Raw genomic sequence first — 17,334 nt, 5'->3', positions numbered from 1 at the left:
TCCTATCTCACCAGACAACCAGAGAAGTATGTGACACAAAAACAAGTGAAGAACCCCTGCCGTATTAACATTTAATATCTAGCGCTTTATGACTGTCATTTTATATAATTGCACTTTAAATACATAAAACAAAGAATACAGAATTATATGTATATTTATGTAGTATATATATTTACATGTATAGCTATTTTCTGTATGCACACACATACATTGTATAGAGTATATATTAACACACACATGTATGCACACATATGCAGAATTGTATATGTGTGTGTGCATATACAATATTCTATATAATATATTCAATGCATAAATATTGAATAAAAGAATTTGTTGAACAAAAGGATTTGTTCAATTCCTTTGTTCAATAAATATATAACAATTATTTGTTCATGTCTCATTCTCTCCAGCAGACAACTACTGCTTACTGACCCCGTTCCTCTATTGTTGGACTTCTAGGTTGTTTCCGGCATTTAGTTCATGCAAGTAACATTTCCTATATTTCAGATGATTTTCTTAAGCTAGATTGGTTCCCAGACCTGTACTGATGCTCATCACTTCACAGTAATTCCACTAAACATGGAGTATGTGACCTCCCTGGCTGCACACATCAAGTTTCCTAAAGTTTCTAGGCCTGTTTTGTTAATCTGATTTATGGTTCAGAAAGCCTTTTGAAAAAAATTTTATTTAAACCAACAACAATTCTTTTGGTCTCTTTGTCCATAGGGATTCTAACATTGTTCTCAAGGTCAGGGGCCTGTAGATACTATTTTAAGAAGGGAAAAAAATGGTTTCTTAACAGAGACGTACTTTTGAAAAACTGATGGGTGACTCACTTCTTCAGTCATTTGGGATTGGTGCTGGTTCCCCAAATCACCAAAACTTTCTCTTGGAGGGGTTGTCCCGGGAACCTGGCTAGCTGAGCACCGCACACAGTCTTCTGGAGATTGTGTATAAAAGCTCCAGGACTCTTCCTGCAGGAAGGCTGACGTTCACCCAAGTGTTGACATTGTGTTTCAAGTGAATCTAGATTTTTTTCCTCCTCTCCCAAATGTATCAAAATAGGTTAAGCTACTTTTAATGATTGTGTTAAACATCAGGGGTAGTTTTGAAGGTTATAAATGAATTCAGTAGCTTGGCATCTGCAGTTTACAATTATTGCTATTTTACAGGCTCATCAGTTAGCATCTATGCAAGCGCAGGCTTATAATGGTGGGAATGCCAACCCCCCACCTGCCAATAATGAGGAAGAGGAAGATGAGGAGGACGAATATGATTATGACTATGAATCCCTTTCTGATGGTAAGAGAAACAGATCCCTATGCTGTGCACAGGAAAATTCTTGGATGATTTTCCACATTTTTCTTTCTAAAATAAATCTAGAGCTCCAAAGACCAATACTGCAGGTGGTTGTAATACTGTCCAGGAGTTTCTGAATTCAGTCACTTAAGCAAGGACTGAGGAAGGAAGGGGATTCTGTTAGCCACCACTTAAGGAAAGAAGAGGCAGGTGGGGAAGTTACAGGGAGTCATTCCTATGACAAGTTTCTAGAGGAAGAGATGGAATTGCAGCAGAGAAACCCTGTTTTCACCCTTTAGCTTCTAGTGTGTCTGGTACTTTTGGCAGGAATCGTAGGCTGAGGCTGCATCCTTTCTCCTGCACCATCAGCAGGGGGCAGCATCACAGCTCTGTGCTCTCCGTTCCTTTCACACTCTTGCTCTGGCATTCTAGCAGGGAAAAGAAAGGAGCCTCATTTCCCCTCCCTCCCTGTTTTCATACCATTAAGCCAACAAGATCTTTCCTTCTGGCCCAACCAAAGAGAAAAAACATGGGTAATACTAATGATACAATACAAAAAAGCCACATGAATTGATGTTAACTACAGATTACTAGCGGAGGATTCTTCTCACATGAGAATTAGGTTTTCAGCGTGTTTCGTTTGCGTTAAACATTTGTTAGAGATTGTAGAATGTTTACTCAGGTACCTTTGCTGATAGTAGACTGTTTCATTTTGGCGATGTCTGAAAGACAACAATATAATAATAAGAAAATGCCAAGGTTCCTATTTCTGTAAACATTATATAGTAGAATATACTGTTTCTATATAGAATAATTATTTTGCTAAATATGCAGATATGCCCAGACCAGAAACCATCTACCATTAAGTCGTCTCAAGCATAAGACAACTGAGCCGCCTCCTCCAAATATCTGCTCCTCAGAAATTTGAGTTGTCTCCAGTCATAGTTCAGTTTTGTAAGCCTCCATCACTGGTTATGCTGCAGTGTCTGTCTGCCCCCAAATATAATACCAAACTACATCATTTAGTATTTGTCCTTAGTAATAGTTGATTGCTCCATACCACCAATTAAAAGCCAGTTTGCTACACCTGAAACCCCATGAGCTAATATGAGGGACATATCTCATCAGATAGTAAGAGAAAAAAAATTAAAAGGAGTCAAGACAATTTCTCTGCAAAGTCATGGGAATGAATTTTTTTATTAACTTATTCTTCCCCATGGATTTCTTCCCCAATACAGTTGCAGTAATGCCCCATAGAAGAACAAATTGATTCAGATATGAAAGGAAAAGCACACTTAAGAAATCAACTAATCCAGATGTCATATGCCCCTATAAGTAGTTAGTCCGCTAGAAAACACATTTGCTCTTTCATAAATTACTCCTGTGCTTTTTCTGTATTTCTGAGAACAGGAAAGGGAAAGACTTTTTAGAAATTATTATACTGTAGATTTTCACATAAAGAAATAACAAAAAGCTATTATAGATGGTTTTGATTTGCAAATAACAAAATGAACAGGTGGGAGAAGGATTTTCTGATTTATTTTCATTTGGGACAGTAAAATTTAGTCCTATACCACTGAATTTCTAAGATAAGTTGCATGCAATTTTAACAATCCACGTATGCAGAGGTGGTGTATCATTGGAAAAGGGGACCACGCAAGGCTCTGTTCCAATAGACTTTGAGACCTGGGGCAATGTCTTCACCACTTTAGGCCTTAGATGCCTCAGATATGTAATGAAAAGGTTCTGCAAAGTGGTGATTTTCTTCCTCTACTTCCAGCACTAACATCTATAATGTATGACCACTTAAGCCCACTACCACTACATGAGTATTTCCCCCTTCATTGAAAGATCCCTCTGACTGGATGATTCTCAAACAGGCATTGTAGTTATGCTGTGACTTATGCAGGCCTTGTAGTTATGCTTGTTGAAGCTTGTCCAGTTAAGGCTTCCATATGTGACTATTAAATGCCTTACTAGCCATATGCCTTTGATTATTGTTGTGACCATCTCCACTTTCTCCAGCAGGGATAGAAAACAGAAATCTACCTGCTGTGGGAAGCACCATTACCAGCCTCTTAGGGGGCCTCAAAGGTTTCCTAGCTTCTTGTAATAATGTGTCCTTTTGAGAATCAGATGAGAGCTGTCACCTTTGAAAAATAAAACGTGCTCTCAAAATTCTGCACAACTGCAAGAGTTTCACAAGTTTCCTGAGACCCTCATAGGCATCCTAGATTAGGAACCCATCTCTAAAGTCAGGGTGCCCAGTTTATCTCTGTGGCATCTCTTGTCCTTGGTTTTCATGCCGATTAAATAAAGGAATTAATCTAACACCATTTGGGCTATAAAAATGAGATAATGCCTAGCCACGGAATTATTGCAAGTAAACCCTAAGGAAGTTGCAAACGAGAGTTATTTATTTGAGAAATTGTAACTCTGCCTTTTGGGTAATAAATTCTTAATGAATATTTTTCTCCCAACCTTGTCGTTTATCTTGTGTCTAGTTTTGAACATACACTGCAGACAAATTTGAATTTATGACTTAACATAGACATATTCTATGACAATGACAGCACAATTCCAAGAAATTAATCTGTTTCTGTACCTTTGAAATGAAGTCATATTGGGAGTATTACAACAGTCAGTAATTGAAAATATGTAACATGAGTGTGTCAGCCCTTGGCATGATTCACATTAGTAATGTTTACATTTCGTTTACTGCTAGTCCTTGCATCATTCAACAAAATATTAAATCTATAGAACATTTCTTGTTTCATTTATTTATAATCTAAGCTGCTGTTATTTGTGCTTTGCTTCATACCTTTGTTTAATTTATCTGGTGTTTGTCTTAATTTTCTCCTTCCTTTACCCCTTTCTGATTCTGTTTTTCTGTAGCAGATGTCCTTACTGCCTCCCCTGCTCCTAACGGTCAGGAAGGTAAATGCCATTTGAACGGGGCATTTTAACTGCATGGACGTCAGCATTCTGTTTCCAATTTCTTGGGCCCGGTTAGCATGGCGTTGTGGTACTTCTGTGAATACAAATGTAATGAAATGATTTATCTCATTTACTTCTTGTCAGCCTGCATGGCCCTGATTTGGTATAAGGTCCTTTTGGTCTAATCATTTGTGCTCTGATGATGCGATATTAAATCTTAGTGAGAAATTAGCTTTCTTGTTTTTCATTTTAAAAAATCATCATCACGATACACCTCTAATACCCTTAGAGTCATTCCGAGTAGAAAAGCAAAAAAAGAGCAAAATATAAGATTATATCTCATGATATAATATTTAGATACCTTTTATTTTCTGTTATGATTATCACTTAGTAAATTAATAACAATCATGAAAACTTTGCTTTTTAATTATAATTGTAAAAACTTTGCACTGCACCCAGTAATAAGTCTTTCCCCCCAGGTTTTGGCTTTCTCAAGGTAAAAGAAGTAAATAGCTTCATTTCAAAGTGAGAGTGATTAAATCATGTATGTACCTTCTAGAAGTGCTTCAGCCACTAAATCCTTCCCAAACATGTGTGCTGTCAGCTTCCTGATGTGGGATATCTTCCATAATATTTGCATAGTTCCAATCATCTGTATGAAAATTGACATCTTCATTTAGATTATGTCGATATGCCAGATTATTTTGAATCATTTAAATTATGTCTATAAGCGACAAGAACTACTGATAAATAAATCAATTAAATTGAAAATAACTGCATCAACCCAATTTTTACAGTTAGGCTTCAAGCCATCATTTTGTTAACATACTTTATAGTTAGAGCCTCATTCTTATAGATAAGTACAAGTATCTGGATGTCCTCACAGTGATGCACATGTAGCTCTTAAGTGAAGCATTGGGTTCTTTTTCACTGAAGCCTGCTAACTAATTTTCAGACAACATTCTGGAAGACAGACCTGAAAATAAATCATGTAATGACAAGCTTCAGTTTGAGTATAGTGAAGAAATCCCCAAGAGGATAAAGAAGGCAGATAACTCTGCTTACAACAAAGGAAAGGTAGGTGAATGGTTTCTGTTAAATGACACTTGGACCATGTGGTACTCTTGTCGGTTGCAGATGGGATCCACTTCCTCCCTATCCCTCCCTTTCACCTTTCCCCTCACTTTCCCTTAGATGCCAAAGTTCACTTGGTGATATTAAGAGACACCCACCTTCCATTTATGGAAAGTTAGTCATTGATTCATCCAGCCAGTACCTACTGATGGTGTGTGTGTGGCAGGTACTGAAGCGGCACAGGAGGTGGTTTAGTGATGGAGGCAGACATGTCAACTTTGCTGAAGATTAGTGCATAGAACAGTGATTATACTGTGTTATCAGAGAATCAAGGACAGGCTCTAAGGGAATATGAGGTTTGAGAAGGAAGATTTGGCTAAACAGACAAAAACAGAACATTCAGGCCAAGACGACAGCCAGGTATGTCCAGGGAATTGCAAGAAGTATTAAAGGCATTTGGGATGACCAAGAAGATAAACAGGGGCCAGATAGTAGAGGAATGACACTGAGAATAGAAAGATAAATGTGATACCCAGATCCTACCCTCAAGTGCCTCATGGTTTATAGATTCTGAGCAAATCTTTAGATGCAGTTGCAGTGACATTGTTGGACAATGGAATTATATGTCAAAAATTTGAGCCACAGAAGATACATAGTCAATCCTCTATTTAACAAAGATTTATTGACCATTCCACATGTAAGACAGTGGACCATGCACTGAGGGATGAATTAGACTCACCTCCTGCCCTCAGAAAGCTTTTACTCTAGGAAAGCTGTTGAGACATGTGTATGGATAATTACCATGCAAGGGGAAATACAGCAATAACACCAGAGAAGGACAGATAAAAGAGCTTTGGGAACTCAGAGGTGAGTGGCATATACCTTCCATGTAAAATGGTATCATTTTTCCCTTACCAGGTTTATGATATGGAACTGGGAGAAGAATTTTATCTTGATCAGAATAAAAAGGAAAGCAGACAGATTGCACCAGAGCTTTCTGACCTTGTAATCTATTGTCAAGCAGTAAAATTTCCAGGTAAGATAAGGCAATATCATCTATAACATTTAAAGATACCAAATGTTAAAAATATGCCATTTATTTAATTGGCATTGTGAACTCTCTCAAAATAACTAAACTGTGTTGCTGAAATCATTGTTATACCTCCTAAATATCTTTATTATTATAATTAGCCTTGATGCTCGTGAAGAAAAATACCATAAAATATTCATTTTCCAGGTCACACAATGTCTTTTTATAATAGTTAATAATTATAAAATAATAATACTCATAATTTCTCATTGCTAAAATGTATTAAATACTTAAGTACTAGGATTTGTGCCATTTACATACATTTCCTTTACTGTTCATAATGATTCTACAAGGTAGGCAGTATTATCTCCATTTTAAAATAAAGTCTGAGAGAGCTGAAGTAATTTGCCCCAAATTTCAAAGTATATCAGCCAAGATTCTTTGGTTTGAAAGTGGCAAAGGGAACTTTATTGACTCATGTACTTAAAAATGAAGACACACAGGTTTCAGGTAATGCTTAACCAAGGCACATGCTTTCTCTCTCCTCATTTCTCATTCCTCCTCCATCATGTTGGCTATCTCCCCTTTATTCCCTTCTGGTTGCAAGACGACTACAGCAGGCTAGCACTACATGCTTCTAGTTTCAGCTTCAGTGTAAGAGTCTCTTCCAGAACTTCCCGCAGAAGTGTCATTGTTTCTCATTGGGTCCTTTACCCAAGCCTTAACCAATCACTGTCGCCAGGGGGATGCAGTGCTCTGATAGTCTGGAGCCCATGTCACATGCTCCCCTCTGAACTGGGTAGCAAGGCCCCACCCACACCACAAGGACCAAGGATGGGGTTGAAGTGGAAGAAGAGATTTCCCCCAACTGACCATTTTTAGAAGTACAGTGGACTTAGGCTGATGAACCACTTTCCAAAAACAGTGTCCTTTTCAATTAATGAATGGTAGACCTATGGCTCTGAAGCCTATCTGTCTCCAAAGTCCTGCCCTTACCTGTTATACTGCCTGGCTTCTCTTGTTTCCGGCTGTTTTCAATGAGCATACTCAATTATATGTCCCACAAATGGGGCACCAGGGGGTGGAAGACAAACAAGAAAGTCCATAAGTACATGGAACTCAGAAAAATTCATCTCCTCATACTAGGAAAAAGGATCCTCTGGAATAAAATTTCTGAGAACAGGAAAGTGGCTGAGATAGGAGGATCAGTCTAAATGTTAGTAAACAGGGTATATAGACTTGCCCTCATCTTTTCAAGATGGGCTGAACTCAGGTCCCTCCCAGAGCATATCTTAAGCACCCGGTCTCACGCTGTGCCTGACAAATGGGCCAGAGGCATTGGGCTATTTAAAAGTTAGGTAAACTGCGTGTGGTGGTGCGTGCCCGTAGTCCCAGCTAACAGGGAGGCTGAGCAGGAGAAATGCTCGAGTCTAGGAGTTTAAGTCCAGCCTTGGCAACATATATAGCAAGATCTCATCTCTAAAAAATAATAATAATTAAATTTTTAAAAATCACAGTTAGGTAATAGTGAGTGCCCTTTTCACACACCAGAGTAAAAAAGTCATATTATTTAATGATATAAAAAAGCATATATTTTATGATATTAAAATAATTTTAAGTTTTCTCCTATAAACTGTTTTTAGACTGTTGGCAGCTGCTACTGCTTGTCTGCTAGTAAATCCTGTTGAGGAGGATATGAATCAGTAAGTAGCCAGCAAAGATTTCAAAGAAATGCAGGAACCTGGTCATTTAAGTTTAATTTCACAGACCATGACCTCATGGCATATAAGTACAATATTACCATTATTTGCAACTGGCAAAAATCTTTTTCTGATGGAGTAAAACCCTTTACCTGTCAAAGAGCCTGGAGGCTGGCATGTCCTTCATTGCAGGAACAAGGATGAGCGCCACTCTGTTCAAGAATCATACCCACTGCAGCTCTTATTCTTTATAAATGCAGTGAATGCCACACTCGGACCATTCCACTGGCTTTGTCTTTTCTTCTCAAGCACTGAGTAAATAAGGAGCACAGATTCCCAAAGATATTTGAAGTCAGTGTGAAAGATAAAGTCTCTGTGCCAGTAGAGAATCGTGGAAGGATCAAGAGGTCATTTGGTAGAGCTTCTAAGCATGTGGTTGTTCGGCTTATTTTAAAAATTCCAAGTATGTTGTTTTTTAAAAGTGTTCACATAGCGTACATTTCTTCATAGGTATAGTGTATTTTCATTTTCTTTAGAAAAATGAAATTTCTTACATTTTTCCCCAATTTTATTTCCTGTCTCAAAATAGCTAAATGGGATTGCCAGAATTATTGTTATAATACCTTCTAAATATTTCTTGTTATAATCATGTGTTTGATGCACATGAAGAAAATACTATAAATTGTTCATGTTGCTATGCCATTCATTTTAATTTTGCTACATTATCAATTTCAGTGTATGTCACCTTTCGTCATCCTAAGTCCCTTCTTACAAGGCATATGCAAAAACAAACAAACAAACAAACAAAAAAAACCCTTCATTGCAATGAGGCACTCAACAATCATGTGGTATGAGTATGAGGCCCACAGAAAGGAAGGAACTTTCCTACCATCAGAAGCGAGTTCAGTGGCAGGGCAAGAGCCAGATCTCCTGGCAGCTCCCCGGGCTGGGCTCTTTGCACCACACTCTGGAAGTAGTTGAGTTTTTTTGACCTGCTTTCTCTTAGGGTTTGTTTCTCAGTTGCATTTAGTACTTCTATTGTCCTGGGTTTTTTTTTTTTTTTTCCTTCTAATAGGAAAAGAAAAGGATATGGTATTTTTATTTTATGACCCCACTTACCTAGTTTCCAATATCTTCCCACAAGCTCCCCTGCATCCCCCACTCTCCTCAGGGACCTAGATACACTGCCGTCTTTCTAGTGCCAGGCCATTGCTCAGAGTGTTCTCAACCTTGCCTGGCCTGCCTTCTCCCCTTGGCCCCAATCCAAATTCCAAGGACGGGGTCCTTGTAAAGTATCTGAGACTCTTCAACTCATTGTGACATCTCCTTTCTGGAGCTCCTTCATTTATGGGCGTATTTTTGGGTACCTCCTAGATACCCAATTGTTCCACAGTTAGGAATACAACCTTGTTCTTTTGAGTTTTTTTATTTTGACAGCTTTAGTGGTACAAGTAGTTTCTGGTTACATGGATGAATTGTATAGTGATGAAGTCTGGAATTTTAGTGCACCTGTCACCCAAGTCGTGTAAGTCATACCCAACAGGTAGTTTTTCATCCCTCACCTTCCTCCCACTCTCATTCTGAGTCTCCAATGTCCATTATACTGCTCTGTATGCCTTGACATACCCATAGCTTAAAAGAGTACAACCCTGTAAGAGAAAAATTATTCAGTGGTGACAAGATCATCAGATAAGATCATGAGTCGAGACCTGGGCTCTTGGCTACCACGCTCTGTGATTTGGCCAAGGCAAATCTTCTCTCTGAGCCTTTGTCACTCAAAAGTGGAGTTTACTAGAATCCTTATTTACTACACTTGCTGAAATCTCCAGAATCACCCAGGCCTCTTGATTAACATACCCAGTCTCAGGCTTCTCTACCAGGGATTTACACTTGGAAGGCACTGGGAGGTCCTGGTCCCTGGGTTTCTAAGGCAGGCAAGTCAGGAACAGGAAGAGCCAGATGATCTGGAATTCTGATTTTGAGGGGGATTTTGCCTCATTCTCCTTTGAATCCACCACACAGCCCACAGAGCAGACACCCAGGGATTCCATGGTGAGGCTCGTCTGGAAGATTCTGTGACTTCCAGGGTTCATTTTTATTCCTACACTGAAGGAGCCACATGGAGAGAGCCTTGCAAATGTCAGTCCATTCCCTGGATACACACTGTCATTTTCTCAGCACTGAGAGATAAGCTTTGTTCATCAAATAGTGGTTTGCTAACAAGCCATTTGAATGACAAAAGTAGAACCCTGCTGCCTTGGGCAGCTTTGGGCTAGCTGGGTGTGGGTCCCTGGCACTGAGTGTTGCCATTCCCCACAGAGAGCCTTGGCCGTCCCCCATGGCTGTTCTGGGTTACTCAGATCCACAGTAGTGCTGCAGGTTGGAACACCTTGGAGGGCAAAGGGATGCATTTCAGGAAATGAGAGGGCTCGGAACAGAACTTTTGGGAGAATGTCAACCAACACACCATTGAGAGGTAGCCCTGTTCACTGAAACTTAATTACCCTTGGTGCCTCCCAATATCTTGCAAAACCAGTGAAGACAGCTCTTTGGGCCTACAGTAAGATGAGGCCCAGCTGTGCCCTGCAGAGCATGGCAGGCAAGGCACTCAGGAAGGAGAAGGAGCCGTGTGACCCTGTGAGTGGCTCTTGGACTGTCCCCAGACTCAGCTTCTCTCCTGATTTTAGCTGTGCCAATATGTTGAATCCTCTGATGTGTCCGGAAAAGCATCCTAGAAGAAAGCCTAGCACTGATTATATTTACAGTAATGGATCACTTAATCATGGAGAGACATTCTGAGAAATGCTTCATTAGATTATTTGGTCATTGCGAAACATCATAGAGTGAACTTAGACAAAGCTGCAGTGTAGCCTACTACACACCTAGGCTAAATGGTGGAGCTGATTGCTCCTAGGCTACCAGCCTGTATAGCACGTTACTGTACTGAATACTGTAGGTAAGTATAACACAATGAGAAGTATTTGTGCATGCAAACATATCTAAAAAGACAAGGTACAGTAAAAATATGGCATGAAAAATTTAAAACGGTACATCTGTATAGGGCACTTATCATGAATGAAGCGTGCAGGCCTGGAAGTTGCTCTAGGTGGGTCAGTGAGTGAGTGGTCAGTGAATGCGAAGACTTGGGACATTACTGTACATGACTATCAACTTTATAAACACTGTATACTAGGTTACACTACATCTATAAATAAAAAATTTTTCTTCAAAAATAAATTAACCTTAGCTTACTGTAACTTTTTATTTTATAAATTTTTATTTTGTTAACTTTTTGATTCTTTTGTAATAACACTTAGCTTAAAACACACACACATTGTATAATTGTATAAAAATATTTTCTTTCTTTTTTTATTTTTATTTTTTAATTAGACACCTGACCTTGCTCTGTCATCCAGGCTGGAGTGCAGTGGTAGAATCATGGCTCACTGTAACTTTGAACTCCTGGGCTCAAGTGATCCTCCCACCCTAGTCTTCTGAATAGCTAGGACTACAGGCATGTGCCACCAATACCTGGCTAATTTTTTTTTTTTTTTTAGAGACAAGGGTCTCACTATGTTGCCCAGGCTGATCTCCTGGACTGATCTGCCTTCACCTCCCAAAGTGCTGGAAATACAGGCATGAGCCATCGCACACAGCCATTTTCTATCTTATTTTTTTTTCCTTTATTTTCCCCCATTCTGTGACTCTAGCCAAAGACATTTGCTTTCTTTATTCTATAAGATTTTCTCCATTTTTAATTTTTTTACTTCATTTTATTTTTTTTTATTTTTTAAACTTTTTTTACTAAAAACTGAGATACAAACACCCACATAAGCCTCAGTCTACATAGCGTCAAGATCACCAATATCAGTGTCTTCCACTTCCACATCTTCTCCTATGAAGGTCTTCAGGGACAATAACAAGCATGGAGCTGTCATCTCCCGTGATAACAATGCTTTCTTCTGGAATACTTCCTGAAGGACCTGCCTGAGGCTGTTTTACAGTTAACATATATATGTGTGTGTATATATATATATATAACTTAAATATATGTATATACACACACGTAATGTAGAAGGAGTATACTCTAAAATAATGATAAAAAGTATAGTATAGTCAATATATAAACCAGTAACATATTTATTATTAAGTATGTTCTGTACATAATTGTATGTACTAGACTTCTATATGACTGGCAGTGCAGCAGATTTGTTTACACCACTCTAATCACAAACACTTGAGTAATGTGTTATGCTATCATGTTAGGACAGCAGAAGGTGACAGGAATTTTTCAGCTCCAGTACAATCTTAAATGGGACCACCATCATATATATGGTCTGTTGACCTAAATGTTGTTTTGTGGCTAATCAATGTACATTGCCTGTCTAGTTAGGGAGTTGATTTCAAAGCTTCCAGACAAATTAGGATTTCTGAAGGAAGATGCCATCATATGCACTGAAGTTAATTTATTCTTTTGTTTTTTAAGTAATTTTTTTTCTTTTTAGAGACAGAGTCTTGCTAAGTTGCCCAGGCTGGCCTCAAACTCCTGGCCCAAGTGATTCTCCTGCCTCAGCCTCCCAAGTCACTGGGACTACTGGTGTGCACCACTGCATCTGGTTCTGGAGTTGGTTTATTCCTAAATACCTAGATGACTTCTGCTCAAACTTCTATCTTGAAGCTTTAGTCACGTCAGATGTTCCAACATCTATATCTAAAATAAGCTTTCTCATTCACAATCGCAAGGGAAAACACAGATGAAAGGAAAACCCTGAAATTAACTAGAGACTCAGCAGAGGAAGGGAGGCAGCCACCAGGCTAACCGTGTGGATTTAAATCCCAGCTCTGTCTCTCCATGACCTTGACTTGAACAGTTATGTATTATAGCTGCTCTGCACCTGGGATTCCCTATCTGTAAAAGGGGTGTAACAGTCCTAACCTAAAGGATTGCTGTAAAAATTAGCAATAAAGTATCTAGTGTGATTAGCACATCGGCTGGAACATGACGGATGGATCACTTGAGGTCAGGAGTTCGAGATCAGCCTGGACAACATGGTGAAATGCCGTCTCTACTAAAAATACAAAAATTAGCCAGGTGTAGTGGTGCACACCTGTAATCCCAGCTTTCTGGAAATGTCGTTATTGGTAAGTGAGCCAACAGGGTAGATGAAGGTTCATTTGTTGCTTCTTCATTATTTTTCTGGACCCCTTCTCACCATTCAAAATCCTTCCCCTTTTTTGATCACTCAGCCCTTGTTTACATTCTTCCCCTCCCCATCCCAAAAGAATAACCAGGCTCTTCACTGAGATACCCACATACTGGTAGAAGATATTGACATGTGGCAGGATACATGCAAAACTCCAGAATGAACAGAGCCTCTACCCCTGGCCTCCTCATCAGTTTTACTTGGGAGAAAATCCATTATTAAGTAATTGTGTCAAGAGCAAAATGTACACAAATATTAAGATCAAGGCATGAGAACTCAATAGTCTAAGTTTGTGCATGTTTGCTGTTATGAATACTTTGGAGGAGAAAAAAACACCTTAAAAGCCCCACGTTAAGCTATAATAATAAAAGCTACTATGGACTGAGCACTTCCCTGAACAAGACACACTACTATATTACCTTGTTTATTCCTAACCACAGCCCATTTATAGATGAGGGAGTGATGTAGAGAAGTTAAGTAACTTGTGTGAGGTTGCCCTGCTAAGAACAGATTTTAAACCCAGCGGTCTCACTCCAAAGTGTGGGCTCTTAAATACTATTCTATCCTGTCTCCTCTGATGATGTTCTTGGAAGGGGTGTCATCATCGGAAAGAGGACCTCCTGAATGCTGCTTCAGCTTAGCGAATTACTCTCCAAAAGTACAATTACGACACTGGGAACAATTTGGAGGCAATTCTGGCTTCACTGGTGCCTTCAGCTCACTCTTTTTACATTGGAGCCAGGTCTATGTGGTGCGCATTCATTTCCTCATTCAGCAAATGTGTATTCAGTTCCTGCTCTGCACCAGGCACTGTGCCAGGCATGAAGGATCCAGGGAGTGGTTAGACCAGGAGTGAGAAAGAGAAGCCATGCAACATCATTATCACCATATTTCCCATTTAATCTTCAGACTAACCCTATCAGCGAGTTCCTATCATTACACACATTTTGTAGATAAGGAAACTGAGGAACAAAGAAGGAGGTGTTACGTCAAGGCTAATACCAGTAGGAATTGAACCTTAGACAGCATGATACTAAAACTCAAGGAATAACCATTCCTTCATCTCTCCAAATTAAATAATTAGCCCCTGATCATTTCTGGCCACAGCACCTTCTTTTCATGCAGTTTTTCAAAATCTTTCTGATGCACAATCAGCTAAGTGTGTGTGTGATTTTGTGGTCATTCTATGATAAGCAGGCAGTTCTTGTTGCATTTGCCTATAGAGATTTTTAAAACTTTGCTTCAATTGCCTACAGTGCTATTATTAACAGAACAAAAACTGCTAGTAGGGTTTCTGTACTAGGTTCCAAGGGAGTAGTAGGACTTCAAAATAAACATTAACGGGGATGGAAAATGTTGAGTTGCCTTGCTTGTAGTTTTTGGCTTATTTATTTTCATTTTATGGGAACAGGACTGTCAACTCTAAATGCATCTGGCTCTAACAGAGGAAAGGAAAGGAAAAGCAGGAAGTCCATTTTTGGCAACAATCCGGGCAGAATGAGCCCAGGGGAGACAGCATCATTTAACAAAACATCTGGAAAAAGTAAAGTCACTTTCTTACAATATCTTTGCTTGATTCTGCATGCTGGATCATTTAGATATTTTACCGTCTAAGCACTTCCCTTGAATTTTTAAATTCTTTTTCCATGAACGTCAATATTGTCTAAGTATAGTATAAATTTTTGTAATTGCTAATTTACACTTTTAACGTACTAAAAACAGCATTTCAGGTTTGGCACAGTGGCTCGTGCCTGTAATCCCAGCATTTTTGGAGGCCAACGCGGGTGGATCACTTGAGGTCAGGAGTTCGAGACCAGCCTGGACAACATGATGAAATGCTGTCTCTACTAAAAATACAAAAATTAGCCAAGTGTGTTAGTGCACACCTGTAATCCCAGCTACTAGGGAGGTTGAGGCAAGAGAATCGTTTGAGCCCAGAAGGCAGAGGTTGCAGTGAGCCGAGATCGCACCACTGTACCCCAGCCTGGGCGACAGAGCAAGATTCTGTCTCAAAAAAAATTTAAAAATTAAAAATAAAAATAACATTTCACTGAAGATGTTTGAGCAGTGTTTACCTCACGAGTTAAAATTAGAGGCACCTTGGAACATTCTAGTGGTTTCTTGGAACTGTTCTCTTCACCATTATAACTCCAGAATATATGGCTATTTTATTTCTAGTTACTTTTTATTATGAAAGTAATAAATTCTCATAGTTAAAAACTCAAACAAGACAGAGTATTATTAAAATTCCTTTCCACTCAATGTCCTGGTCCTTTTCTCCAGAGGTAACCACTGTTAAGTTTATTGTGTTTTGTTCAAGAAAAATAAGATCCTTTTTAAGATAATCCAAATAGGATGCAGGCATACTTCGGAGATATTGCAGGTTTGGTTCCAGACCACTACAATTAAGTGAATATCACAATAAAGTGAGTCACATTAATTTTTTGGTTTCCCAGTACATGCAAAAGTTATGTCTACACTATACCATCGTCTATTAAGTATGCAATAGCATTATGTCTAAAAAATGTACATACTTCAATAGAAAATACTTTATTGATACAAAATGCTAACAATCATCTGAGCCTTTAGCAAGTTATAATCTTTTTTCTGGTGGAGGGTGTTGCCTTGATGTTAATGGCTGCTGATTCATCAGGGGGGTGATTGCTGAAGGCTGGGATGTCTGGCAGTTTCTTACAAGAAGGCAACAGTGAAGTTTGCCACATCATCCGACTCTTCCTTTTACAAAAGATTTCTCTGTATCATGCAGTGCTGTTTGATAGCATTTTACTCATGGTAGAACTTTCAAAACTGGTGTCAGACCTCAAACCCTGCTGCTGCTTTGTCAACTAAATGTATGAAATATTCTAAATCCTTTGTTGTCATTTCAACAATGTTCACAGGATCTCCACCAATAGTAGATTCCATCTCAAGAAACCACTTTCTTTGCTCATCCATTAAGAAGCAACTCCTTATCCATTCAAGTTTTATCATGAGATTGCAGGAATTCAGTCACTTCTGCAGGCTACACTTCTAGTTCTCTTGCTGTTTCCACCATATCTGCAGTTACTCCCCCCACTGAGGTTTTAAACCCCTCCAAGTGATCCATGAAGTTTGGAATTAACTTCCCCCAAACTTCTGTTAATGTTGCTCTTTTGACCTCCTTCCATGAATCATGAATGCTCTTAAGGGCGTCTAGAATGGTGAATTCTTTCTAAAAGGTTTTCATTTTATTTTCACCAGATCCATCAGAGGAATCACAACTTATGGAATCTTTAGCCTTATGAAATTTATTTCTTAAATAAGACTTAAAAGTTCAAATTACTCCTTGTCCATGGGCTGCAGACTGGATACTGTGTTAGCAGACATGAAAAATCATGCTGTAAACAGATGTGCTGTCATCTAGACTTTGTTGTTCCATTTACAGAACACAGGCAGAGTAGATTTAGTGTGATTTTTAAGGGCCCTAGGATTTTCAGAACTGTCCGTAAGCATTGGCTTCACCTTCAAGTCACCAGCTGCATTAGCTACTAACAAGAGAGACAGCCTTTTCTTCGAAGCCAGGCCTTGACTTATCTTCTCTAGCTATGAAAGTCCTAGGTGGCCTCTTCTTCCAATAGAAGCCTGTTTCATTTACATTAAAAATCTGTTGTTTGGCCAGGCGTGGTGGCTCACACCTGTAATCCCCACACTTTGGGAGGCCGAGGCGGGCAGATCACAAGGTCAGGAGATTGAGACCATCCTGGCTCACACGGTGAAACCCCGTCTCTACTAAAAATACAAAAAAAATTAGCTGGGCATGGTGGTGGGCGCCTGTAGTCCCAGCTACTCAGGAGACTGAGGCAGGAGAATGGCGTGAACCTGGGAGGTGGAGCTTGCAGTGAGCTGAGATCGCGCCACTGCACTCCAGCCTGGGCAACAGAGTGAGATGCCATCTCAAAAAAAAAGATCTGTTGTTTAATGTAGCCACCTTCATCAATGATCTCAGCTGGATCTCATGAATAACTTGTTGTAGTTCTACATCAGTACTTGCTGATTTTTTGTTATGGAGATGACTTCTTTCCTTAAACCTCATGAACCAACCTCTGCTAGC

General features: G+C 39.2%; 1 protein-coding gene across 2 annotated transcripts in view; it reads left to right on the top strand.

The window, feature by feature from the left end:
• Positions 1-17,334, top strand: part of PLCE1 (phospholipase C epsilon 1) — a 274,157-nt gene that overhangs the window by 226,109 nt on the left and 30,714 nt on the right. For both annotated transcript variants that reach the window (XM_010368132.2, XM_030940806.1), the window contains 4 exons: positions 1,173-1,302; positions 5,192-5,313; positions 6,229-6,346; positions 14,656-14,787. In XM_010368132.2, the coding sequence (XP_010366434.2) occupies positions 1,173-1,302; positions 5,192-5,313; positions 6,229-6,346; positions 14,656-14,787 (502 nt within the window). The remainder of the gene's footprint in view (positions 1-1,172; positions 1,303-5,191; positions 5,314-6,228; positions 6,347-14,655; positions 14,788-17,334) is intronic.

This window comes from Rhinopithecus roxellana, chromosome 11 (assembly GCF_007565055.1).
Source record: "Rhinopithecus roxellana isolate Shanxi Qingling chromosome 11, ASM756505v1, whole genome shotgun sequence".
Lineage (NCBI taxonomy): Eukaryota > Metazoa > Chordata > Mammalia > Primates > Cercopithecidae > Rhinopithecus > Rhinopithecus roxellana.
Note: the sequence above shows the minus strand (reverse complement) of the source record. Positions and strands in the feature narration are given on the sequence as shown.